The 25699-nt window shown below is 45.0% G+C and overlaps 1 protein-coding gene across 4 annotated transcripts in view; it reads right to left on the bottom strand.

Moving 5' to 3' along the window:
* TMC6 (transmembrane channel like 6) overlaps positions 1 to 25699 on the bottom strand; it is a 52120-nt gene that overhangs the window by 3270 nt on the left and 23151 nt on the right. For all 4 annotated transcript variants that reach the window (XM_081317301.1, XM_081317303.1, XM_081317304.1 and 1 more), the window contains 8 exons: positions 22853 to 23025; positions 22249 to 22330; positions 15785 to 15882; positions 8545 to 8640; positions 7855 to 7930; positions 7132 to 7265; positions 6300 to 6476; positions 706 to 784 (listed from right to left, as the gene is read on the bottom strand). In XM_081317301.1, coding sequence (XP_081173427.1) covers positions 706 to 784; positions 6300 to 6476; positions 7132 to 7265; positions 7855 to 7930; positions 8545 to 8640; positions 15785 to 15882; positions 22249 to 22330; positions 22853 to 23025 — 915 coding nt within the window. The remainder of the gene's footprint in view (positions 1 to 705; positions 785 to 6299; positions 6477 to 7131; positions 7266 to 7854; positions 7931 to 8544; positions 8641 to 15784; positions 15883 to 22248; positions 22331 to 22852; positions 23026 to 25699) is intronic.

Genomic DNA, 25699 nt, shown 5'->3' with positions numbered 1-25699 from the left:
TGGGGGTGGGAATTGTACTTTGTTACTTTGTATCCAGGGGAGGGGAATTTAGTTTTTGGGTTCAACTATGTAGTGCTGATACTTTGTTTCCAGAATAAAAGATTCTTTAAGGAAAACAATGCCTTGAAGTTCTTTGGAAGGGTTCCATCTGTTGGAACCATGACACAAGGACTATGTCTCAGCAACAACAACCAACCAATCAAACAGCCCGAAAACAGACCATGACTCAGCAACATCCAAATAACACATCAATTTACATCACACAAAAAGGTATTTAAAGGCCAGTGCTCTGACAGACAAGCACAATTCAAAGCGCACTGAAGATGTCCCCCAGAATGGCGACGAAACATTTGCAGCCAAATTGCTAAGCTCAGAGATCAAACCGACAGCCCCACTGGTAATACTTGTTAGGACAGGAGGAAATGAGGGCTCTGGAAATGTGGAATTGTGTGAATTATGGTATAAATTCTCTGCTTCCCTACCTTGTAGTGGCGATGGGCTGCGTAAGAATTTAATAAATAAAATAAATCCAGATGTTTATATTTGTGTGTTTCAGATGAATGTATATATAACTTATGCAGATTTTAAAAATTTGCTTGAGGGTGCTTTATTTTTCTGATATGTTTTTTTTTTGTCCTTTTAATTACTAATACCTCTTTTCACTCTATGTTTAAATTAGGGGAATGACTCCCCTTTAGTACTCACATTGGCAATCTGCCCCTTCAGTATTGAAATGATACTCCGCAGACCCTTTACCATCTCAATGGTGAAGTAGATAACAGCACTGTAAAACACAAGGTTGCAGAACATGGCATTTATGCTGACACATTAACCAACACATACTGAGAAGAACAATGTGTCCTTCAAAAAGGATAAGAGAATTGTGAAGGGGAAATGGCTTTGGCCTGGTGTTTTCAAACAGAGAATAGGGAAGATAGTTCTTTAGAACGGGTCCCCAACCCCTGGTTCAGGGACTGGTACCGGGCCACAGCATGCCAGAAAACGGTCTGCACAAACAAAGCCCCATCCGTGGGATGCAGCAAGCACACAAAACCACACCCCCTCTGATCCGTGAAAAAACCTCTTTCCACAGAACCGGTCCCTGGTGCCCAAAAGGTTGGGGGAACCTCTGCTTTAGAAGAACAAGAGGAATCAATCATCTATGACTAGATAAACCAGTACATCTAAAATGAGTATATCTTCTGGCGAGCATCTTTTAGACCTCTACCCACTGTGTGTAGAGAGCATCAAGAGTGGCCTTCAAGGGCAGGAAGAAAACCCACTACCAAGACAACGAACAGACAAGCCCAGTTTGAATCCACTGCAAGAAATGAGTTTGAGTAAATATCTCAGGCTCCTTCGCACTAAGATAAAGTGAGGAAGCACATTCCGACTTGCAAGACTCTTATTACTGTAGCTGTTACAGTGAAAATAACCTATATGGTTTCTTACTATGGTCTATCTATATGCAGGGATATAAAGTACGCCACTTCACTATGAGTAATGTATATAGTAGCTACTTTTTGAACAAACCATCAACAATTCAGCAAAAATAAGCTCTTTTTCTGATTCCTGAATTTTCATTAAAAAAATATAAAGTCTGAACACACAAAACATAACATTGTAACCGGTAGGTTAAAGTAATAACAAATTTCAAGATCTTCATAATATAATATATCTTACATCTAATTAAACTAATATTAAAAGGCAATCTCAATTAAATTCAAGTATTTTATTTAGCTTTGCATAAGCTATTCAACAAAGGCTTCTAAATGTTAAAAAGTTACCTCCTGCCAAATATAATTGTACTATATTTTTCTGCAGAGATCATATTGTATTCATAATTTTCTATATAAACGTGCTGTTTATTAAAGTCCTTATTCCTTTTAATAAATTCAAAAATCTGCATTTCATATTGAATAATTAAGTTTAATTCTGAATCACACTGAGAATCATGGATTACTAATTTAACATTTACCAAAAATACAAACATGTAAATTAGAGAGATCTATATAAAGTTATCTATGTTGTATTTATTAACTAGTAAGTAAACATTTTAAATTGACAATTGATTTTCATAGCGTTTTACTACTACGGTACATAACTTGCAGTTTTTAGAAATATCTGTTGTGTTTTATATATCTTCCCATAATATACCGTATATACTTGAGTATAAGCCGACTCGAGTATAAGCCGAGACCCCCAATTTCACCCCCAAAAACTGGGAAAAGTTGTTGACTCGAGTATAAGCCGATCCGCCGTTCTGCAAGCCTCCGCCGCCAGCAGAGGCTCGATCCGCCATTTTGCAAGCCTGAATACACAGGAATACCCTGTGTGGCCGCGGCTCTCGGGGAAGCCCTGGCTGTCCGCTTCCTCACTCCACGCTGCCATTTGGGGCCCGCGCGTTCCCCGGGCAAATCGCGGCGCCCAGCAGGCGAGGAAACACGCCCGCTCCAGTCGCCCCCCCTTCCCTCAGGAGACGCGAAGCAAGTGACCGCCCGGAGCTTACCGAGGACTTGCGCGCGGCCGAGGCTTCGGTGCTTCCAGGATCGCGCGCACCTCTCCCAAGCCGTCGCCGTCCGGAGACCTGCCGAAGTTTGGGGAGGTTTGGGGAGGTGCGCGCGCACCTCCCCAAACCTCCCCAAACGTCGGCAGGTCTCCGGACCTCCGCGCCCTGCCTGCCTGCTTCTTTCCGCTGCGGAAAGAAGCAGCCTGCCTGCTTCTTTCCGCTGCGGAAAGAAGCAGGCAGGCTGCTTCGTTCCGCTGCGGAAAGAAGCAGGCAGGCTGCTTCGTTCCGCAGCGGAAAGAAGCAGGCAGGCCTCTGTCGCCGGCGGCTGGATCCGCGCTCCGCAAGCCTCTGCCGCCGGCTGGATCCGCGCCCTGCCGCCGGCAGAGGCTTGCGGAGCGCGGATCCAGTGGGGGGGAAAAGCCCTTTAGCAGGATTTGCCTGCATGCCGGCGGAGGCTGGATCCGTGCTCCACAAGCCTCTGCCGCCGGCTGGATCCGCGCCCTGCCGCCGGCAGAGGCTTGCGGAGCGCGGATCCAGTGGGGGGGGGGAAAGCCCTTTAGCAGGATTTGCCTGCATGCCGGCGGAGGCTGGATCCGTGCTCCACAAGCCTCTGCCGCCGGCTGGATCCGCGCCCTGCCGCTGGCAGAGGCTTGCGGAGTGCGGATCCAGTGGGGGGGGGGGAAAGCCCTTTAGCAGGATTTGCCTGCATGCCGGCGGAGGCTGGATCCGTGCTCCACAAGCCTCTGCCGCTGGCTGGATCCGCGCCCTGCCGCTGCGGAGCGCGGATACAGCCTCCGCCGGCGGCGGAGGTCTAGGGGTAGTGGGGGGGGGCCCGCGGACATAGATGGGCTCAAGTGGAAGCCAAGCAGCCCTCCCGGCTGCTTCTGGACGGAGCAGCCGGTGGTGCGTTTCAAAAAGCCAGATAAGGCAGACAGGGAGATGAAGAGTTCAACCGAGTTTCCTCTTTTGTTCAGGCTCCCCGATCAGACAAAGAACTAGCCAGCGGCAGGTTTCTCCCCTTTTCCCTCCCATCTCTCTTCCCCCAACCCTTGGGTCCCACAGCAACTCACGAACTCCAGCCGCCCCTTCTCCTTCGAAAGGTCTAGATCCCGAGATAAGATATATACAGAAATATACATAAAGAGAGACGGACGCAGGCTGTTAGTTTCTCGCCTCATCCCACGCAAGCACGAGGGGGAGAAACAACGCTCTGGGCGGCAGAGTCCTGGAGAAGGAAAAATCGGCCGCAGCCTCGGGGTAGGCTTCTCCGGGGGCGCCGCCGTGATTCTGCAGGGGCCAGGTAGGGAAAACTCGCCGGGGAAAACGGGTGCCGTTGCAGCGCCCGGCGAGTTTAAAAGCAGCGGGTGCAGATGCCTGAACAAAAGAGGAAACTCGGTTGAACTCTTCATCTCCCTGTCTGCCTTATCTGGTCTTTCAAGAGGAGGGTATTCCTTTCACTTCTTGAACTTTCCCAAAGACTTGCAAACTTTTCCAACCATTACTTCCAAGGATCTTTGATGGGGAGAGAAAGCACGGGTGAGCGATGGGGAGAGAAAGCACGGGTGAGCGACTCCGCTCCCTCCCCTCACCTCCGGGCCGGGCTTCTGGCCGGCGGGCTGGCTGGCTGGTGCTGGTCCCCGGGCGAGGAAGCGAGGAAGCGGGCGAGCGGCAGCGGCATTTTCGGGGCGGCACGGGTGAGCGATGGGGAGAGAAAGCACGGGTGAGCGATGGGGAGAGAAAGCACGGGTGAGCGATGGGGGGGAAAGCACGGGTGAGCGATGGGGAGAGAAAGCACGGGTGAGCGATGGGGGGGAAAGCACGGGTGAGCGATGGGGGGAAAGCACGGGTGAGCGATGGGGAGAGAAAGCACGGGTGAGCGATGGGGAGAGAAAGCACGGGTGAGCGATGGGGGGGGAAAGCACGGGTGAGTGATGGGGGGGAAAGCACGGGTGAGCGATGGGGAGAGAAAGCACGGGTGAGCGATGGGGAGAGAAAGCACGGGTGAGCGATGGGGAGAGAAAGCACGGGTGAGCGATGGGGAGAGAAAGCACGGGTGAGCGATGGGGGGGGAAAGCACGGGTGAGCGATGGGGAGAGAAAGCACGGGTGAGCGATGGGGGGGAAAGCACGGGTGAGCGATGGGGAGAGAAAGCACGGGTGAGCGATGGGGGGGAAAGCACGGGTGAGCGATGGGGAGAGAAAGCACGGGTGAGCGATGGGGAGAGAAAGCACGGGTGAGCGATGGGGGGGGAAAGCACGGGTGAGCGATGGGGAGAGAAAGCACGGGTGAGCGATGGGGGGGAAAGCACGGGTGAGCGATGGGGGGGAAAGCACGGGTGAGCGATGGGGAGAGAAAGCACGGGTGAGCGATGGGGAGAGAAAGCATGGGTGAGCGATGGGGAGAGAAAGCACGGGTGAGCGATGGGGAGAGAAAGCACGGGTGAGCGATGGGGGGGAAAGCACGGGTGAGCGATGGGGAGAGAAAGCACGGGTGAGCGATGGGGGGGGAAAGCACGGGTGAGCGATGGGGAGAGAAAGCACGGGTGAGCGATGGGGGGGGAAAGCACGGGTGAGCGATGGGGAGAGAAAGCACGGGTGAGCGATGGGGGGGAAAGCACGGGTGAGCGATGGGGGGGAAAGCACGGGTGAGCGATGGGGAGAGAAAGCACGGGTGAGCGATGGGGAGAGAAAGCATGGGTGAGCGATGGGGAGAGAAAGCACGGGTGAGCGATGGGGAGAGAAAGCACGGGTGAGCGATGGGGGGGAAAGCACGGGTGAGCGATGGGGAGAGAAAGCACGGGTGAGCGATGGGGGGGGAAAGCACGGGTGAGCGATGGGGAGAGAAAGCACGGGTGAGCGATGGGGGGGGAAAGCACGGGTGAGCGATGGGGAGAGAAAGCACGGGTGAGCGATGGGGAGAGAAAGCACGGGTGAGCGATGGGGAGAGAAAGCACGGGTGAGCGATGGGGGGGAAAAGCGGCAGCGGCATTTTCGAGGCGGCACGGGTGAGCGATGGGGGGGAAAAGCGGCAGCGGCATTTTCGGGGGCAGCGGGTGAGCGATGGGGGGGAAAAGCGGCAGCGGCATTTTCGGGGGCAGCGGGTCAGCGATGGGGGGGGAAAGCAGCAGCGGCATTTTCGGGGGCAGCGGGTGAGCGATGGGGGGGGAAAAGCGGCAGCGGCATTTTCGGGGGCAGCGGGTGAGCGATGGGGGGGGAAAGCGGCAGCGGCGGTTGTTGGGGGCGCAGCAGGCGAGGCAGCTTCTCTCAGCAGCCTGTTCCGAACGAAGGGACAGTTCTTTTTTTTTTTGTTGACTGGAGTATAAGCCGAAGTGGAGTTTTTCAGCCCAAAAAGTGGGCTGAAAAATTCGGCTTATACTCAAGTATATACGGTAGTTTCAATTTTACTTCTCCAAATCATTGGTTATTTTCTATTAAATATTTTCAATCAACTTTTTAAGGCTTTTTACATTGTTTGGAAGAAGACGATTTAACTATTTTTCAGGAACTTCCTAGAAGTTCAAATAAAGCCAAACTAAACATTACATTAAACTAAAATCTAACAGCAAATTACTTCTGTTCGACTTACATACCCAGCAGCAGAAACCATCCACAACTTTTGATGAATCCTGATGCTACAGTAGGTTGAGAAATAACAGGCAAACAACCTTCATCCATATTATTCAACCACTCTATCGCATAGTATGTATATCTGCATAAATGTTATGCATTGTGGCTAACAACTATTTATGATTTTCTAGGCTTACATAAATAAATTTGTCATTTCAACTTACGCCAAAATTGCAGTGATTAACAACAGGAAGTAGGAAGTTTGGAAGAGGTTTTGATGGATCCAGGTAAACCAAGTAATATTTGGATTGGATTCTTCCAGCTGTAGCACCCATACCTTCCACGAATCATAGATGGTATCAAAAGTTTGAAAAGGTCCACATGTTTCTGATGGTTTTATTCTGTATGGAGAAAGAGAGGCTAAGTACATATCAAAATGTCAAGTGGAAGGAAATGTAACTCATGTAACTACCATATCTAATTTTTCATTTTACAGATTTATATATAAACTGTATTGCTTATTATAAAATCAATGTTTTTCAGTATTAATTTAAACACAATTTATAGCACTAACATATAAAAAAGCAATTTCCCTCTTGACATATGTTCATTTTTTATTTAACAATACGTAAAAGATTTCCGAAAGATGCTTTTTCAAAAGGCAACTTTGTTTTTCCTTGAAGCCCTTTCGCATCTCATCCAAGAAGCTTCTTCTGGCTGTCAGAACTGAAGAAGCTTTTTGGATGAGAAGCGAAGTGGCTTCAAGGAAAAACAAAGTCTAGAAGCTTTTTGAAAAAGCACCTTTGGGACAGCCATGACCTGGATGACTGAGAATCTCCATAGACATACATAAAAGATGCTGCATATGCAACTATATGTGAATGGGAGTTCTGAAAATAGAAAATAAAGCAGATTTAATTATGGCCTTCCTAATAATGGAAAGAGCAAAATGGAGATTATAGAAATGTGGAGGAAGAAGTTGCGACTATTTGGTCTGAAACATTTCCCAGCTGGAATGTAACAGGAAATGTATTTTGCACAGGAAAATCTACTCACGCCCAGATGGTATAGGAGAGGAATATGGAGGCACCCAGGAATGAAGGGAAGCACAACAAAGAGATGAAGATGGTGCTCATTTGAGATGCACGCCAGGGTTTACTGGGACACTGACAATTTCTCATCAAGCTGACCTAAGAGGGATTCATAGGAAAATTAATAGCTTTTTACTTATTCCTAAGAGCAGTAGTTTCTGAGTAAAACTTACATGCAGTATTTATGTATGTTGAAAAAAGTGAACTATAGACAATAATTGCTTCTCCTCTCCTTTAAACATAACTTATGCCTAAACTCTGCAAAGCAATAAATAATGTAGGGTGATTTTAAGGAGGGGAAAATAAACAATGGCCAAAAAAATTTCTCCCCCAAATGTAACCTGCCAAAAGTTTCTTTTAAAAATTTTTTTTTTATAAAAATGCTCTAATTCACATCTCATGGTAATGTGCATTTCATTCATTGCTGCTTCTGAATGAGGAGACTGTGAAATAAATATCTTCCTCTTGGTTCAGAACTCCTCATTGGTTTTCCCTTTCTGTAAATGGTCTTCTGGTCAATGCAGCTCCTCCTATTCAATGTGATTTGCTAACTTTTCCATCCTGACTGGGTAGGGAGGGGCGGGGATGGGGGAGCTCTAATATTGCAGCCATGTCCACACTCCTGTCCTTTGCCCATGCGTGCAGCCAGGTAATGCAACGTGCGTCAGAGAAATGGCAACTAAATTACCTTCTTAACATAGAACAACAGCAGTAATTTGAGAATTTGGACCACAGGAAGAAGTGGGGCAAAGAAGACCCCCAGCCTAGGAAAAAAATTAAAAAGATGAAGAAGAGAAGTGTTACATTGCCTATTTCAGGGGTCCCCTACCCCCGTTCCGTGGACCAATACCGGGCTGCAGCATGCCAGCAACCGGTCCGCACAAAAAAGCAAAGCCCCATCTGCGAAATGCAGGCAGTACACAAAACCACACCCCTTCCTGTCCACAGAAAAACCTCTCTCCATGGAACCGGTCCCTGGTGCCCTAAAGGTGGGGGACCTCTGGCTTATTTCATTAAGATGCAATGCACTAAGGCAATTCCGCACCTCAGCCCATTTGCTTAAGTAACCAAAAACTTTGATTTAGAGATGGGAGATGGATGGGCCGCAGAAGCCAGTGATAATGAACGACAGTGAATACCAAAGTTCTATCTCACATACAGGTCTTCATGATGTTAATCCAATGTATTTTTTTAAAAAAATAAATACATAAACGTGTTGAGTATTTTGAAAACTTTGACAAAGTGAGGGTGCAATTATTTTAAATAACATTAACACAAGGGTTCTAAAGATCAACATACTTTGAAGCTTGTAATGGGGTTTTTTTATATAAGGAACAAAGCAGGAAACAACCAATCGAAGGAAAAGAAAGAGTCTCACCAGGTTAGAGTTTGTCCATAAATCAAATCTAGCACATTTCTAGCAATGTCAAATTCAGGCCTCTGTTTACTTTTTAACTTCTTCTCCAATATGATTCTGTAAAAAATAGGGAAAAGGCCTAGCTTAAAAATTCAAAAATTGATTTTTGTGTTTCTATAATTAATATATAAGCCACTATATATTTTTATTCAAAGTGTCAAGCAAGTTATTTCATTTCTGGAATACCTGTCTACTAAGTAACAAGATACATTTTTCAGACCCTCCAAAGTTCCCATTTTAGGAGCTGACCCTTTTATGTTGGTATATACTGTTAGGCATATGGTGTTAGCCTACAATGTTGGGTTGAAAATATATTAACCATAATGCTATGTCTTTAAGTTGTTAATTGGCCAATGGGTGTGTAAGTGTTCTCATGGCCATAAGAGGAAGCTAGGAACGTAGCTTCTCTCTCTCTCTGAATTCACTGATCTCTACTATTACTGTTTTTGCTCTGCTGTTGGTTTACTACTGTTGTAAACCTGAACTGTGTATTGACCTCTGGACCGGTAAGAAGACTTTGTATTTTGGATTGCTACTTGGACTGTTTATTTTTGACTGTGCATTTTTGTTTTTACACCACCTCAAAGTAAAATACTTTTTGCTTTTAGAACTCAGTGTATTTCTGTGTGTGATTTTTACTGCTCTCAGTGCCCTTCCTTGTCTGTGCAACTCTTTGGTAGCACAAGGAGACCTCTGCACACTAAATTCCATAACACTGGTTATGGGCCCAGGCCTGTACTGAGAGTTAGTACACACAGTATTCCTAGCTGAGTTTGTATTTGGTGTAAAATGGCACAGGAACTGTTGTCAGGCATCTCCTGGATAACCCGGTTGGATGGGACAAACTATGTTTCCTGGTCCACAAAATGCTGCTTGCTTTTGCGCAAGGAAGGACTATGGGCTGTTGTAAATAACCCACCAGATACTACTGCTTGGGATCCAGATGACGAAGAGGATGCAAAGAAGTTAGACAACTTTAAACGTAGCAATGAGAAAGCTCTTTGCATTATTGGACTAACACTGAATGACCAGCAGCTTGTCCATATTCGTGGTGAGGAGTCTGCTGCTAGGTGTTGGGGCGTTTTGCGAAGGCTTTATGTTCGTGACAGTGTGGGTGCACATATACACCTTACGCGTAAGCTGTTTAGGGCTCGTCTGCAGAAGAATGGAGATATGCTGACCCATTTAAATTACATGAAGGCAACTTTTCAAGAGCTTCATGAAAAGGAGCTGATTTTTTCAGAGTTGCATCAGGTCTACATTATTCTGTCATCTTTGGATGAGAGTTATGATGAGTATGTTTCTTCTTTGGAAGTCCTGACCAGAGAGGAACTGACTTTGACTAACATTACTGGGAGACTGCTGGAAGAGTCCAGAAGAAGGCGTGACAGAGACCAGCTGAGAGAGACACAGCTACAAGAGGAGCAGCTATTTACCACTGCTTACAACGTCAAGAAATGTTATTCTTGTGGGGCTAGAGGGCATATAGCCAAATTCTGTAGAAAGGGTAAAAAACAGAATGTAAATAGCAGTGGGAAGGCTAAGAAGTGCATTGGTTTGGCTATTTCTGGTGAATCAACATCCAGAAATAATGAATTGTGGGTTGTTGATAGTGGGGCTTCACAATGCATTACTAAAGTGAAAAAGAGGTTTATTAATATGAAAAACAGCAACCAATATGTTTCACTGGCCAATGGTTGGAGGATGAAGGCCTCTGGTGAAGGTAATTCCTATTGTCCATGCATTGATGAACAGTTACCTATGTTATATATACCTAAACTAAGATTCAACTTGTTATCTGTAAGGGAATTGGTTAAGGTTGGGTTTGTGGTAACATTCAGAGGGGAGCAATGCACTATTGAGAGGAATGGAACCTGTGTAACTGCTAATTTGAAAAATGGTTTATTCGTTCTCACAAGTAACCAGGTTAGTACAGTTAAAGCTAACTCAATATGTGAGAACAAGAAGCCACATGATGAATGTATACATTTATTGCATAGGCGGTTAGGGCATGTAAACTTTAACTCACTACGTAAAACAGTTGAGTTAGTAGAAGGAATTAAACTGAAGCCATGTAGTAAGTATTTGAATTGCAATGCCTGTAATCAGGAAAAGAGTAAGGCAAGTCCGGCAAACAGGATAAACAGCTTCAAAACAACTGTACCTTTGGAAGTTGTGTTTACTGATTTAATTGGACCCATGAAACCAAGTTTAGGAGGATCATGTTATATTTTAAGTATACTTGACCATTACTCTCGTTATGGTTTTTGTTATCTGCTTAAGTCAAAGGCAGATACTTTCCAACAATTTGCAAACTGGCTGAAGTTCGTGGAGAGAAAAACAAAGAGAAAGGTTCAGTGCATAATTACTGATAATGGTACTGAATTTACAAACAAGCGTTTTGTTGATATGCTACAATCAGCTGGCATTGAGCATAAACATTCAGCCCCTTATAGGCCTCAACATAATGCTTTTGTTGAGAGACGTGGGCAAACGTTACAAGCCATGATGAGAACCATGTTACAAGATTCTGGCTTAACAGATAGACTGTGGGGGGAGGCAGCAAAATGTGCAAACCATGTTCTGAATATAGTTGCTAATACTTCTACTGGTAAAATACCATATACTATATGGCATGGTAGAAGACCAAACCTTGATTACCTGCACACGTTTGGCACCCCAGCTTGGGTCCACATTCCTGCACAACTCAGGAGTAAAGGCCAACATAGGGCTAGGCAATTATACTTCGTAGGTTACGAAGCTAACCATAGATCCTATCGTTTCTGGGAACGAGGCACAACTAATGTATATAACAGTGCTAGTGCAAAATTCCTTGAGCACGTTGGTTGGGATAGGTTAGAGCAAGAAACTGTTAATACTGATCCTCTAGTGTTTGAGGACTCCTCTGATAACGTAACTAGTAATGATAATACATCTCCTGTAAATATAAAAGATGAAGAGGAGATAGGGGAGATAATAGATGAATCAGAGGAAGGAAAGGAGACAGAAATTCAAAGCCCTGTAATTCCTTGGCGTTCAATGCGTATCAGACATCCACCTGATCGCTATGAAGCTAGTATAGTATGTCAAGTTAGTGTAGAGCCATCTAACTATGATGAGATCAGGATGTATCCTGAAAAGGAACAGGCATCATGGAAAGCTGCAATGAACAGGGAGTTGAAGTCTTTGCAGAATCTTAAGGTTTATCAGAAAGCAAAACTGCCACCTGGTGAGCAAGCTATAGGTTGTAAATGGATATATAAAATAAAGAAGGGTGTAGATGGAACTATAACCCATAAGGCACGTTTGGTTGCACAAGGTTTTGCCCAAACTACTGAGGATTATGACGAAGTGTTTGCACCCAGTTTAAGGGCAACTACTTTAAGAGCAGCTTTAGTATGGGCGGCTAAAAACCAATATATGGTTAACCATGTAGATGTTGAAACTGCATATTTACATGCTCCATTGCAACATACTATTTAAGAATACCACCAGGATTGACCAGTGATAGAGACCATGATTGTTGGGAATTAAAGAAAAGCCTCTATGGATTGAAACAATCAGGCTATGAGTGTAATACATGTTTAGTTAATGAGTTAAGTGCAATAGGTTTTGTAGCCAGTAATGCTGATCCTTGTTTGTTTAGAAGGGAACACAACGGAGCATTATCTTTTCTCTTATTATTCACAGATGATATTGCAATAATAACAAAAACTGAGTTAGAAGCACAAACTATCATTTCAAGATTGCAAAATAAATTCACAATTAGAAATCTTGGAGAAATAAGCCACTATTTGGGGTTAGATATTGTGAAAACAAATAGGGGTTTTAAGGTGTCACAAGCCAGTAAAATATCTCAGTTATTAAAGAGATACAATATGGAAATGTGTAAACCAGCAAAAACTCCGATGGCTATGGATTTTAAGGACACTAATGTTGAGAGTCCTGTATTTGATAAGACTATGTACCAATCTTTGATAGGAAGTCTTATGTATCTGAGTAATTGGACTAGACCTGATATTTCTTACTGTGTAAATCAATTAGCTAGGTACAACAATAATCCAACTGTTAGACACTGGCAATCAGCTAAACGAGTATTAAGGTATTTGAAGCAAACTATTCACTACTCGTTATATTTAGAGCCAAATCGTGAGTTAATCCTTACTGCATATGCAGATGCGAGTTTTGCCTCTGATTCAAACACTCGTAAATCTACCTCAGGGTTGGCTATAATGTTGGGTGATTCTTTGATTGGATGGAAGTCTATTAGACAAAAACACATAAGCTTATCTACAATGGAGGCTGAATTTTCATGTCTATCAGTGTTATGTACAGAACTGCTAGTGTACAAACAATTATTGTTAGATATGAGTTTAAATGTAAATGATCCATTTATTGTGTATGAGGACAATCAAGCTGCGATAAAGATGGCTAATAATGCTGCAGTAAGAACAAGATCTAAACATACTGATCTTCGTTATTTAAATGTCAGACAATGTGTCAAAGATAAATTAATACAGCTAGAGTATTGTTCATCTGATGTAAATATTGCAGATCATTTTACGAAGGTACAAAGTGCTGCGAAACACAATGCTAATTGTGAAAGAATGTGCATAAGATTGTAAGAGTTATATATTATTCTACCCAAAGGGGAGAATGTTAGGCATATGGTGTTAGCCTACAATGTTGGGTTGAAAATATATTAACCATAATGCTATGTCTTTAAGTTGTTAATTGGCCAATGGGTGTGTAAGTGTTCTCATGGCCATAAGAGGAAGCTAGGAACGTAGCTTCTCTCTCTCTCTGAATTCACTGATCTCTACTATTACTGTTTTTGCTCTGCTGTTGGTTTACTACTGTTGTAAACCTGAACTGTGTATTGACCTCTGGACCGGTAAGAAGACTTTGTATTTTGGATTGCTACTTGGACTGTTTATTTTTGACTGTGCATTTTTGTTTTTACACCACCTCAAAGTAAAATACTTTTTGCTTTTAGAACTCAGTGTATTTCTGTGTGTGATTTTTACTGCTCTCAGTGCCCTTCCTTGTCTGTGCAACTCTTTGGTAGCACAAGGAGACCTCTGCACACTAAATTCCATAACATATACCCAGAGTAGCATTATCATGACTAACAACATAATCCTATTGGACCTTATTCTGAAACAAATCCAATGTACTTAAAATAATTAGAATTATGTTTAGGATGACAGTTTACCAGCTGTCTGTGGATACGGTGATGAAAAAGTAACTTTGCAATGTGTGCTACATGTCTCTGTCACCTGTTCATCGTTTCAATCAGCTAGTACAGGGGTGTCAAACTCAATTTCATTGAGGGCCGCATCAGCATTGCGGTTGCCCTCAAGGGGCCGGGTGGGTGTGGCTAGAGTAGGTGTGGCCTACTGGGTGGGCGTGGCCAGCTCTAAATCGTTCACATCAAGGGTGCCTATGGGGGCCTGGGCAGGAGTGGGACAGATCTGAGGGTCTCTGGCAGGAGGAGGGTCTCTGGGCCAGGGCCAAGGCAGTGGGGGCCGTTCCCTCACTGTTTCCAGGATGGCTTCGTGGGCCACATGAAACCACTTCGCGGGCCGGATCTGGCCCCCGGGCCTTGTGTTTGACATGTCTGAGCTAGTACACATTATCCTGTGCCTGACCCATTTTTTTCTACCCCTTCCCTTCACACAGCAGAGATTGCCTAAACAAGATCTCTTTTCCACAGCTGCTTTTATAGGCAGTGCAACCCTCCTTAGAAATTGCTAAGGCAGGCGTGTCAGATATGGCCCGTGGACTGGATTTGGCCCCCGCATGCCATGCCCCGCATGCCTCACAAGGGCAAAATGAGTCCTGATACATCACGATACGGCCCGAGATGCAATTGGGTTTGACACCCGTGTTAAGGGAATGTTAACAAGGGCAGCTCTGTGAACTTAATTAATCAGCTTCCAGTTGCTGCCTGAAATTAATCAGAATCTAATCAGTTTCACACTAAAAGTTTGTTTGCCTCCTTTGTAGCTTATGGCTGGCACTTCAACTATAGTAGTCCTCCCTTAATAACCATTCATTTAGCAATTATTTGAAGTTATCACAACACTGAACAAATGATATTTATGCCTCGTCTTCAAAATCATGGCTACTGTGGTGCCTCTGCAGTCATGTGATCAGTAGGGCAGTGGTGGGGAAGATGGGGGGAGTGGGGGATCTGAAGGAGAGGAAGCATGGAAGGACAGAAGCACAAGATCCTTGTTTAAGAACCACAAGCAGGATTACTGAAATTGCTGTTGCTAAGCAGTGTGGTCACATGATATTTCACTTAATGACCTCATTGCTTAGTGATAGAAATTCCAGTCCCAATTAGATTCACTAAGCAATGACTACCAGTAGCACATTCCTTTTGTTACACCTTCCTCCTTTTGTGCCCGCTTACTCTCTTGTAATTTCTTCCTCTGCAATGAATGTAAAGAAAAACATCAATTCTCTTCTTGCTAATTATCCCAATGCCTGGGTGAGCACTCTAAAGGGCAGAGAGGGGGTAAAAAGGCTATAAGATTTGTCCTTTTACCTGGCTTCCTCACAACTCAAATTCTGGAAACCTTCCCTACCATTTGGTCGCACCTGGCAGTTGGGATCATATCCTTCTGATGCTGTATTCTTAATCTTATTCATAAACATGCATAAACAGAGTGGTACAGGTAGTCTTTGACTTACAATCATTTGTTTAGTCACCATTTGAAGTTACAACGGCACTGGAAAAAGTGGCTTATAACCAGTTTTCGCACTTACGACCATTGTAGCATCCCCATAGTCACATGATCAGAATTTGCCTGCTTGGCAATTGGCATGTATGTATGATAGTTGAACTATCCCAAGGTCATGTGATCCCCATTTGCAACCTTCCCAGCTGGCTTCTGATAAGTAAAATTAAGGGGGAAGCCAGATTCGCTTAACGACAGCATGATTCACCTAACTGTGACAAAAAAGGTTGCAAAATGGGCACAACCCACTTCACAAATGTCTTGCTTAGCAACCAAAATTTTGGCTCAATAGTGACTGTAAGCTGAGGCTACCTGTGCTGCATATTTCTGTTGATTACCTGTGTATTAAAATTTACAGTATGTTGTCTACCTTAAGTATGTGGCCCACCACTTGATGAAGTCAGGTGGAGAACATCCGATTGCCTCCATATTATCTCCATTGTAATCATTACCTCCATATCAGCTCTCCAAAGATGACATCCAGGAGAATGAAAATCAAATCCATCACCATCAAACGGTAGAGCTCTTGCCCCACAAAGGATTCCCAGCACTGTGGAAAGATAAGCACCATTTGCATCAGAACAAGCAAGAGAGCTCCTCTCCATTCAGCCTTCCCTGTCACCTTTACGGCAGTCAGATGGACAGGCTAAACCAGGGATAGACAACCTTGGCTCTTTTATGACTCATGGACTTCAACTCCCAGAATTCCTAAGTCAGCATAGCTGACTCAGGAATTTTGGGATTTGAAGTCCATGAGTCATAAAAGAGCCAAGGTTGCCTACCCCTGGGCTAAACCAAACTTAACAAAGAAGTAATGCTCAGTTCTTTGGCACCCAGTTCCTCCTATAGGAAGCTAACAATGCTTAATGCAGGATCTCTTTCCGCTTCTAGTCCTGCAGGCTGGAGTCCCATCGTTCTATAAAACTCACAGCTTCTTTGGAGCAGAGACCATCTTTTGAGCTGAACAAAGCTTGAAAGGGCAATGGTGTTTCTCAATTCCAACAAAAAAGGAGTGAATCACAAGAGGTCCTAAAGAGCAGTTTCCTTGCGCTCTTGGTCTTTGTCATCTTGGCTTGCACTGAGGAGCAAGCTGCTGAGATCATAAGAGAAGGGAACATTAAAAAGTCCTGTGCCAGAGTTTTGACTCGAAGGGAAGAGACTGAGAAGCCTTTAATACAAATGAAAAGACAGGGAAGCCTACTGTAACTTGGAACATACCGCAGCCATATGGGAAGTTTCAGTGGCAACACTGCACTTTCGGGTATCTATTACTACAGCGCTTATTGTAATGTCGGGTGCTTGGACCGAAGGAACAGCTGACGCGGATATCCAAGAACAGGCTTTATTCAGCTGGGACAGGACAAAGACAGCGAGTGCCAGAGCTCCTTATATACTCTGGCTGCCGGACCAACGCCCAATCCTAACAGAGGAATTTTCCTGCCGTACGCAGCCGACCAATCACGCGCTCCCCTGCTGTTGCTGCCAGCCGAGCTGTCAAACTCAGCTGTTATGGAGCTGTCCGTGAATTACCTCACCTTATGTACATAACACCCCTTTCCTCCCCCCGAAATGACAATAAACGATTAACTTCCTTAACGTGCTTTGTAGTTGAACATGAATCTTTAACTCCCCGTGCCCCTTGACCCCTGGCCCAAACAAAGTCTTCCAGGTAAGCTGGTAACCTTCAAATCCTGCCTGAACGCCGTGGAAGTTGTGCGGTTCCAAGCTCCGCCTTAACCTGGGTTGGTGTCAGCCCGAGTTTCCTTGTCCATATGGGCTTCAGCTGGGTCAAGAGTTTCTGCCGGTTCTTTGGGTTGACTCGTTGGCCTTCCCTGTGCCATTCCCGGCTGGCACGAATTCCTTGCTGAAGCTGTTGGTGGTGTAAGGTGGTCAGGCCATCTGGGTGGGGTTAGCTCCCTGTGTTCCTTAAGCTGAGTCTCCAGGGCCCATTTCCTTAGTTGATCGATGTGCCTTCTAAAGTGGCCACCCCCTTCCCCTTTAATGATAAGGGCTCTGTGCGGTCGACCACTACCCCCTGACTCCACTTGTCCCCTGGCCCATAGTTCGTAGCCCATACAAGGTCCCCGATGAGGAACTCTCGAGAGGGGTAGGGTCGTTCCGGTTCAGCAGCCACCCGATCAGGATGAAGCCTGTCCAACTTTGTGACGAGCCAGCAGCCCCAACGTAGCTCAGCTGGACTTTTCCCGGTGGCAGTACAGGGGGTGGAGTGCTGAGCCAAAAGGAATTGGGCTAATCGGTGGTGCCAGTCTCCCCGGATGATGCGACATAGGGCGTCTTTGGTTGACCTCACCATAACTTCAGCAAGGCCGTTAGTGGACGGGTGGAATGGAGCGGATGTGACGTGCCTAATCAAATTGTTCTGGGTGAAAACCTGGAAAATGGCAAAGGTGAATTGAGGCCCATTGTCTGAGACTAATACGTCAGGCAGACCGTGAGTGGCAAAGAGCCCCCTGAGTACCTGTACTGTGCTGGCTGAAGTCATGCTGCTAACTGGGATTACCTCTAACCACCTGGAATAGCTATCCACGACAATTAGGAACATTTGCCCTTGGAATGGCCCAGCAAAATCCAGATGGACCCTAGACCAAGGATTGCGCGTTACTTCCCATTTGTGTACCGGGGCGTGTGGTAGCTCTGGCCTGGACTTTTGACATGAGTAGCATCCAGCTACGTGACATTCTATATCTTTGTCCAGGCCTGGCCACCACAAATAACTGCGAGCTAACGCTTTCATCTTCACAATTCCTGGGTGGCCCTCATGAAGTGCCTGTAGGACCTTAGTTCTATATTTATCGGGAATTATGACCCTGTTTCCCCACAAAAGACAGCCAAGGTGTGAAGACAATTCATGCCTCCTAATGAAGAAGGCCTGGAATTCGGTCCCTGGGCTTTTTGCTTGCCATCCCGAGGCTACCCAAGTCAGTACTCTACTAAGGGTTTTATCAGTTTTGGTGGCAGAAGCAATGTCCTTTGCTTGTAGAGGGCATTCAGGTAGTTCCTGAATGGCCAGAATTTGGCCAGCAGGTACTGGGTCCTGGTCCTTCTCTGGCAAGGGCAATGTACTTAATCCATCTGCGTTGCACATTTCCCTGCCAGGTTTGTAAAGCAACTTAAATGTGTATGCAGAGAGGAAGGTAGACCAACGTAAGATCCTCTGAGGTGTTTGTTTATCTGAAGTAAATAACCCTAACAAGGGCTTGTGGTCAGTGAAGATTGTAAATTCCCTACCATAAAGGTAGTCGTGAAATTTTTTCATCCCGGCAACTATTGCCAAGGCTTCTTTGTCAATTTGTGCATAATTTCTTTTTGACTTAGAAAGTGTTCTAGAGTAGTATGCAATCGGTTTTTGTATCCCATCACTACCCAAATGGCTTAATACGGCCCCCACCCCATAAGGGGAGGCGTCACACGCTAAGCAAATAGCTTTGCCCTCAATAAAATGGGTGACAGTTGAGTTGTTGGAGAGCAGTTTTTTCAGGTCCCTGAAACATTTTTCATGAATGCTGGACCAAGTCCAAGGGGCTTTTTTCTCTAGCAACCTGTGTAGAGGCTTGGCGATGGATGCTTTCTGAGGCAGAAAAGCATGGTAGAAATTTAGTAGTCCTAAAAAGGCTTGTAGTTTGGTTTTGTTTTGGGGGGTTGAAGCCAATTGAATTGTCCTTACCTTTGAGTCTGTGGGGTGAATTCCTTGAGCATCTATCCTATAACCTAAGAATTCAGTGGAAGTTACCCCTATGCTACATTTTTCTTTTTTCAATTTGAGCCCAGCTGTACGAAATCTGCAAAGAACAGCTTGCAATCATTCAGCCAGGACCTCTTCTGATTCTCCTGCAATCAGAACGTCGTCGAAGTATGGACACACCCCCAGGATGCCTTTCAAAGTTTTTTCCATTACTTCCTGGAAAATGCCAGGAGCTACTGAAATTCCGAACTGTAGACGGTTCACTTTGAAAGCCCCGCGGTGTGTAACAATAGTCTGCACATCTGCAGTCTCCTTGGTAACAGGTAGTTGTAAGCACGCCTGTGCCAAGTCGAGCTTGGCAAATATGGCGCTGGGCTGTATTGCAGAGAGGACATGTTTCACCAATGGGACAGGGTAAGCGTGTGGGTTTAAAGCTCGATTGAGGGTGGCCTTGTAATCGGCACAAATCCTAACGTCGCCATTAGATTTAACTGGGGTGAGGATGGGGGTTTCCCAATTACCCCATCCACGGGTTCTAAAACTCCCAATTTAACGAGTCGATCCAGTTCATCCTCAATTTTTTGCTTGAGGGCGAATGAAACTCTCCTCGCCTTGATCCTAACTGGTAGGATATTGGGTTTAAATTTTAAGCTTACAGGAGAGCCAGTGTATTTCCCTAGCCACTAGACTGGCTCTTTTACCTACAGTTACTAACATGTCCAAGGGACCCCGGAACCCCTTAAACTTAACTGACAGGGTGGCCTTCCCCTTTAGTTTTATCAGGGCCCACTGGAAATCCGCTAACTTGACTTTGGTTGGTTTTAAAGGAACTCACCGCCCGCTTAGGTTGCAAATTGTTTGAAAGGTCTTAGAAGATATTATGGAGACTGGAGATCCAGAGTCGACCTCCATCTCGCAGGGAATTCCTTGTAAATGGACCTTGATTTTAATTTTCGGCCTAAACAGGAGGTGGGTTACAGAATGACACCCTAACAACTCTCCCCTGTCAATAATTTGTGCAGAAAACCCAGGGTGCTCAAAGCCAGGGATTGGGGGGGGTTATACCTGGCAACGGCAAGTCGAGTTCATTCAAGTTGTCGCGGTTGCGGCTGCGACAGATGGCCCGAATGTGCCCGGTCTTGCTGCAGGAGTGGCACTTGGCGTTGCGGAATCGGCAGGTTCCCCGGGCGTGAGTGCCCCTGCAGCTGGCACATCTTGCCTCAGGATCTCTGATGCTTGGGTAGCCCACGCTTTTGTTGTTGGCCCGCGGTTTTTGTTGAGTTCTGCCGAGGTTGCGTCGGATTTGGAATTTTTCAAACTTTCGTTCGGTGGCGTTGACTTCTGGGTCATCGTCCTCCTCATTGTCACCATCCATGGCGCTGCCTAGAAGTACTGACCCATTAGGGCCGTTGCCCGGTCGGGATGCATTCTTTCCACGCCCGGTCTTGTGAGCCATGGCTTCGCTAATGACTTCAGTTAGGCTCATCGTAGGTTTTGTCACCAACTTCCTCTGAAGCCGCTCGTCGCTTAGCCCGAAGATGATTCAATCCCGAATTCGATCTTCAAGATCCGGAAACCGGCACATACGGGTGGCTTGACGTATCACCGCATTGTAATCGGTCGTGGACTCGCCCGGCATCTGGCTCCTCTGAACGAATTGAAGCCGCCAAAAAAGTTCTGACCTCCTTGGCATGAAGTGCCTGCTGAGTTTGTCGGTGAGGTCGGTGTAGGAGACAGTTGTGATAGGTTCTGGACTGCACAACCCGATGGCCACATCGCAGACATCCGGACCGCTAGGCACAGCAAGGCAGCAGCCTTCAGTCGGTCCTCCATGATGTGATTTACTAGTAGGTAGCCTTCGACCTGCCCCCAGTGTGACTCCCAGCGCTCCGGATAGCGGATGTCAAATTCTCGGATGTGTCCAAGCTTTGCCATGCTGTTCTGGTCTGGATACTGCTTCAGCGGGAAGTTGCAGGATGAGTTTCCTCTATCCGCTTCCCAGTGACTTCAGCTTAGTAACTTTGCTCTATGAAGCAGTATCCCACCTTCATCGCCAACTGTAATGTTGGGCGCTCGGACCGAAGGAACAGCTGACGCGGATATCCAAGAACAGGCTTTATTCAGCTGGGACAGGACAAAGACAGTGAGTGCCAGAGCTCCTTATATACTCTGGCTGCCGGCCCAACGCCCAATCCTAACAGAGGAATTTTCCCGCCGTACGCAGCCGACCAATCATGCGCTCCCCTGCTGTTGCTGCCAGCCGAGCTGTCAAACTCAGCTGTTATGGAGCTGTCCGTGAATTACCTCAGCTTATGTACATAACACTTATAATTTAACTGTCCTCTTAGCTGCAATACTACAGGAGTGCTCAGATACCTCTCCCTGGCATGCAAACGCTCACAAGCCTAGTAAAATGTATTTGAACCCCATGATGCAATACTGAATCTGTTCCTGCATGAAGAATCCTGTCTCTCTTTCCAGAGCTCTCTGCCCATCAGCTTCTCTCTTGTCAGAAGCATGCACTCACCAAGCCTACCAGAGCAGAGTCCCTCCCTGCCATGCAGAGAGAGTTTTATAAGTCTGGGAAAGAGCAGGGGCTCCATTTGGGATACTGTACTAGCAAGTCTGGGTTGTAGTCTAAAACTCAGGAGTCTTTCCCCCCTCCATAAAAATGCAGCATAGTTTAGTTTCATAATGCTACAGAACTGACTGTGTCGAAGGTGGGCATTTGGCAATCTCCAAATCCCTTTGTTGCTCTTTCCAGTTGCATGGCAAAATTTGGGAAGCCTGATTACCAAAAACTAGTGAAAGACAGAAAATTGTATTCCCAGATAAGCTTAGCCACATTTTAACAAAAAGTGCTCACAAAGAAAAAGTAAACGTCTGCTTCTGCCCACGTGGGGGGTGGTAATGCCTGCCCATTTCATATCCTCAACCCACTCACCACAGTCTATGCCTCATGAGAAAAGCCACACTTAGTTTGGATGACCAGTCTTATTCCATGGGAAAAGCTACTCACTGCAGAACCCCTTCATATTCTAAAGGCCCTTTCTCTCTTCGTAACTGGCAGTCACGAGTTGTCGTTCTGGTATAGCCCACACTCGATTGACAAAGAGAAAAGCTCTTTTATTCTACAACCCCTAACGCCGTTTATTCTTGGTTGGCCTAATGTTAGAGGGACAGAGCCACTAACTATTTTTGAACTGCACTGACCTGAGTCTCTGAAGATGTCACTTTCCAACTCAGCCAATGGTAGGACAGTAGGCCCAAGATGATCGTTTTCAGAATTAAATTCCTGGAGAAAAAGAAATAAAAGTATTGCCTAAGAAAAAGTTTGCTTTCAGATCACAGGAGTCGTCATCAGGTATCCTCTCATCCTGCTTCTCTTGCCTCCCTCCAGTTGACACCTGGAGCAAGGAAGGCCTCTTTTACCCCGCATTTGTGCAAGGAGGTAGAGTGTGGACAGAACAAGAAGAGGGACGCAGATTAAGCCCCAGGTGCCTCCTCTTTTCTAGCTACACAGTAACAACAAAGATACAAATGGCTCTTTTTATTATAAAATTAGAAAGTATGTATACCATGATTTATCTCACTTCAGCAAGCAGTTTGCCTTTCTTGTCCTATCACATGCTTGTGGTCTACACAATTGGTTTTATGGGGAATGGAAAAGAAAGACATTGAGGGCTGAACTCTTCCTGTGCAATACTGCTGGTGAAATGGCTTTTAAGTCCCTTTTATAAATGGCTAATAATATTGCAATAATGGGATGCAGTTGAGCCCAGTCCACTCTGCATTTCAGCTGTGAGATTTGCATTACCTGCTAATGGCAACGTACACCTCCAGTACTGGAGATTCCTGTTTCTCCCACGCAGCCAGGAGATTGTAAAAATATGGCATGAGCAAGTTAATAAGAGACACAACCAGAGGCAGGGCCAGGAGCAACAACTCTTTCCCAGCATGGCTTTTTTTCAAAAGCTCCCCGTGCAGAACCTGAGGAGGAAATCATTCACATTGCATTTATATTCCACTTTTTCACTAGGAAATCAAGACAGCATAGAAAGAGTCTTCCCTGATGCCATTATTCTTTATCTGCACCCCACCTTCATTATTTTTACAAATAACGCAAGGCAGCAAACATATCCAACACACCTTCTTCCTCCTATGTTCCCCACAACAACAACTCTATGAGGTGAGTTGGGCTGAGACAGAGTGATTGGCCCAAGATCATCCAGCTGGCTTACATTGCTAAGGTGGGACTTGAACTCACAAACTCCTGCTTTCTAGCCCAGTGCATTAACCATTAGACAAACTAGCTTTCCCACAACCACACCATAAGCAAATTGGGATAGGCTAAGGTGATTGGCTCAATATCACCCAATGAGCTCCATGACTGAGTAGAGATTTGACATACGGTTACCCTAGTTCATGTCTACCATCTTAACCAGTGAGTGTATCATGCTGCCTGGCTATTCAATGCATTACACGCCCAAAGAACGCATGAAACCACCAGGCATACCAGCATGTCCATATTTAGTGCAATGGAACTGTTGGTATGGAACATGGAGAGTTTCCCTCAAACTGAACTTTTGCTCAAATCCCAGTAGACAAGTTGGGCCATTGTAATTAGTTAGCAGAGTGTGTGCAAAAATTCCACAATGACGGAAGAACTACTGCTTGTTGAAAACAGCCATCTTGGAAAAGAAGCTTCTTTTACTGCAGTTAAGATGGCTGAAGGTAGCTCAATGCTCTTGGCCCCAATTACATTTCTGCTGAAAAGTTATTTTTTATTCACATGAATGGTTATTTTATAGAAGCCAGGTATCATTAGTGATAACCACAGCATTTGTTCTCTATTTACAATTCCCATCGGTCAAACATGAAATGTTGGCTGAGTGTGATAGGAACAGGGCTTTTTTTCCTCATAGAATGCTCAGAATGGCGTTCCAGCACCTTTTTTTGTAAAAAAAAAATCATGCTCCCTCTATTGGCTTTGCAATCTTGGCTATTTTTTATGACTCGTGGACTTCAACTCCCAGAAATCCTGAGCCAGCCACACTGAGGGGAAAGAGAGAGGTTTCCAAGCTGAGCCATGCTGGCTCAGGAATTCTGGGAGTTGAAGTCCTTGAGTGATAAAAGAGCCAAGGTTGCCTACCCTGCACTAGAGGAGGACATTAAAATTATTTACAAGGTTACTTCTTTAGGAACTAAACTTTTAGAATCTAAAACAGCTAATTCAAAAAAGCCAACAGGAAAGAACCTCACATTTTTCATCTGCTTCTGTCTTTTGGAAGGTAAAATTAAATTACAAAATAATCTATTTCCTATGTTAACATCTCTGCAATGAAATTAATAAAGGTAACAGGAAAGAAACGACAAACATTTTTCTCAATGTAATATGTCTAATTTAGCTGATGCTAGAAAAAAAATAGTATCTTTTGTACACTCTTGAAAACTATTTTGAACCTATAACCATCTATTACAACTAAACCACTTTAAATTAAACAATTCTTAAGAATGAATATTCTTAATTTGGACTTTACTTTTACTGTTTGGACTGTTGTGTGTTTTGAAAAATAGATTATTTAGAATCTAGTTATGTTGCACTTCAGTCTTTAAATAATTAACCTAGTATATACATAACAATATATGATGTTTTCCATGGTGAGCTTAACATCAATAACAACATTTATTAAAAAGGCTAAAATAATTTCTGGTGGTATTATCTGTACATTAAAATTTTGTTTAGTCACAATCTTTCACTTTTCACATTCTGGAAAAGCAGTGGTCATGTATCCTAGCAAAAATGTTACATATGTGCATAAGTGTAGTCAGTAGCATATGGCTTTTTAAAAATATCAAACATGCAAAGAAACAAAAATAAGTCCAAAAATATTTGTATTATATCCAGAAATGCCAACTTTGCAACCAATATTTCTCATCCATAACTATGGCACCATAAGGATACCTGCATACATGCAAATGCTTCTCTGGGATCAGTAACGCAGCAGGGATTGCTTTTTTCTTCCAGTAACAGATTGCTGGGAAATACCAAACATGGCCTTGAGAATTCCAATGATTGTTACAAATTTTTCTGGATGTGGTTGGAAATAGGCTGTTTGGCGCCGGAGACCACTGCCAGAGGAACACAGCTCTGGGTCGGGGTTTGGAGCAGCTCCGGGTGGGGGCTCAGCATGGGCCGCGGCGTGGCAACTGCGGGGAGGGGAATCCCCACGGCGGCTGTGGGGAGGGGAATCCCCACGGCATGTGGCTCTGAGCCCCAGGGGCAGGGGTGCAAAGGACGGGCAGCAAAGCCGTAGCAAGATACCGGCATCACTCCCAGTGACAGCACCTCTGAGTTCCAGCACCTTTTTTTTTTTAGAAAAAAACCACTGGATAGGAACAATAAAACAATATGCCTGGAAAATGCAAGCCTGGGAAAGATCAGTCTATAATAACCTACACACTATTACATCTATTTATTTTCTTCTCTGATGTATAAATTACATTTGTAATCTGTCCAATAATAGGAGCTTTCTGACAATAGATCAACTTTTTTATTATTATTTTTTCTTCAGTTTAATTGTGTCTTATTTTCAAAGACTGCCTGGATAAGTCCCTGCAGTTTTGTTTTGGCAAGATTTTCTGCTAGGTGCCTATGGCAGTA

This window comes from Vipera berus, assembly GCF_964194415.1.
Source record: "Vipera berus genome assembly, chromosome: 2".
NCBI lineage: Eukaryota > Metazoa > Chordata > Lepidosauria > Squamata > Viperidae > Vipera > Vipera berus.
This window is presented reverse-complemented; position numbering and strand designations above follow the sequence as displayed.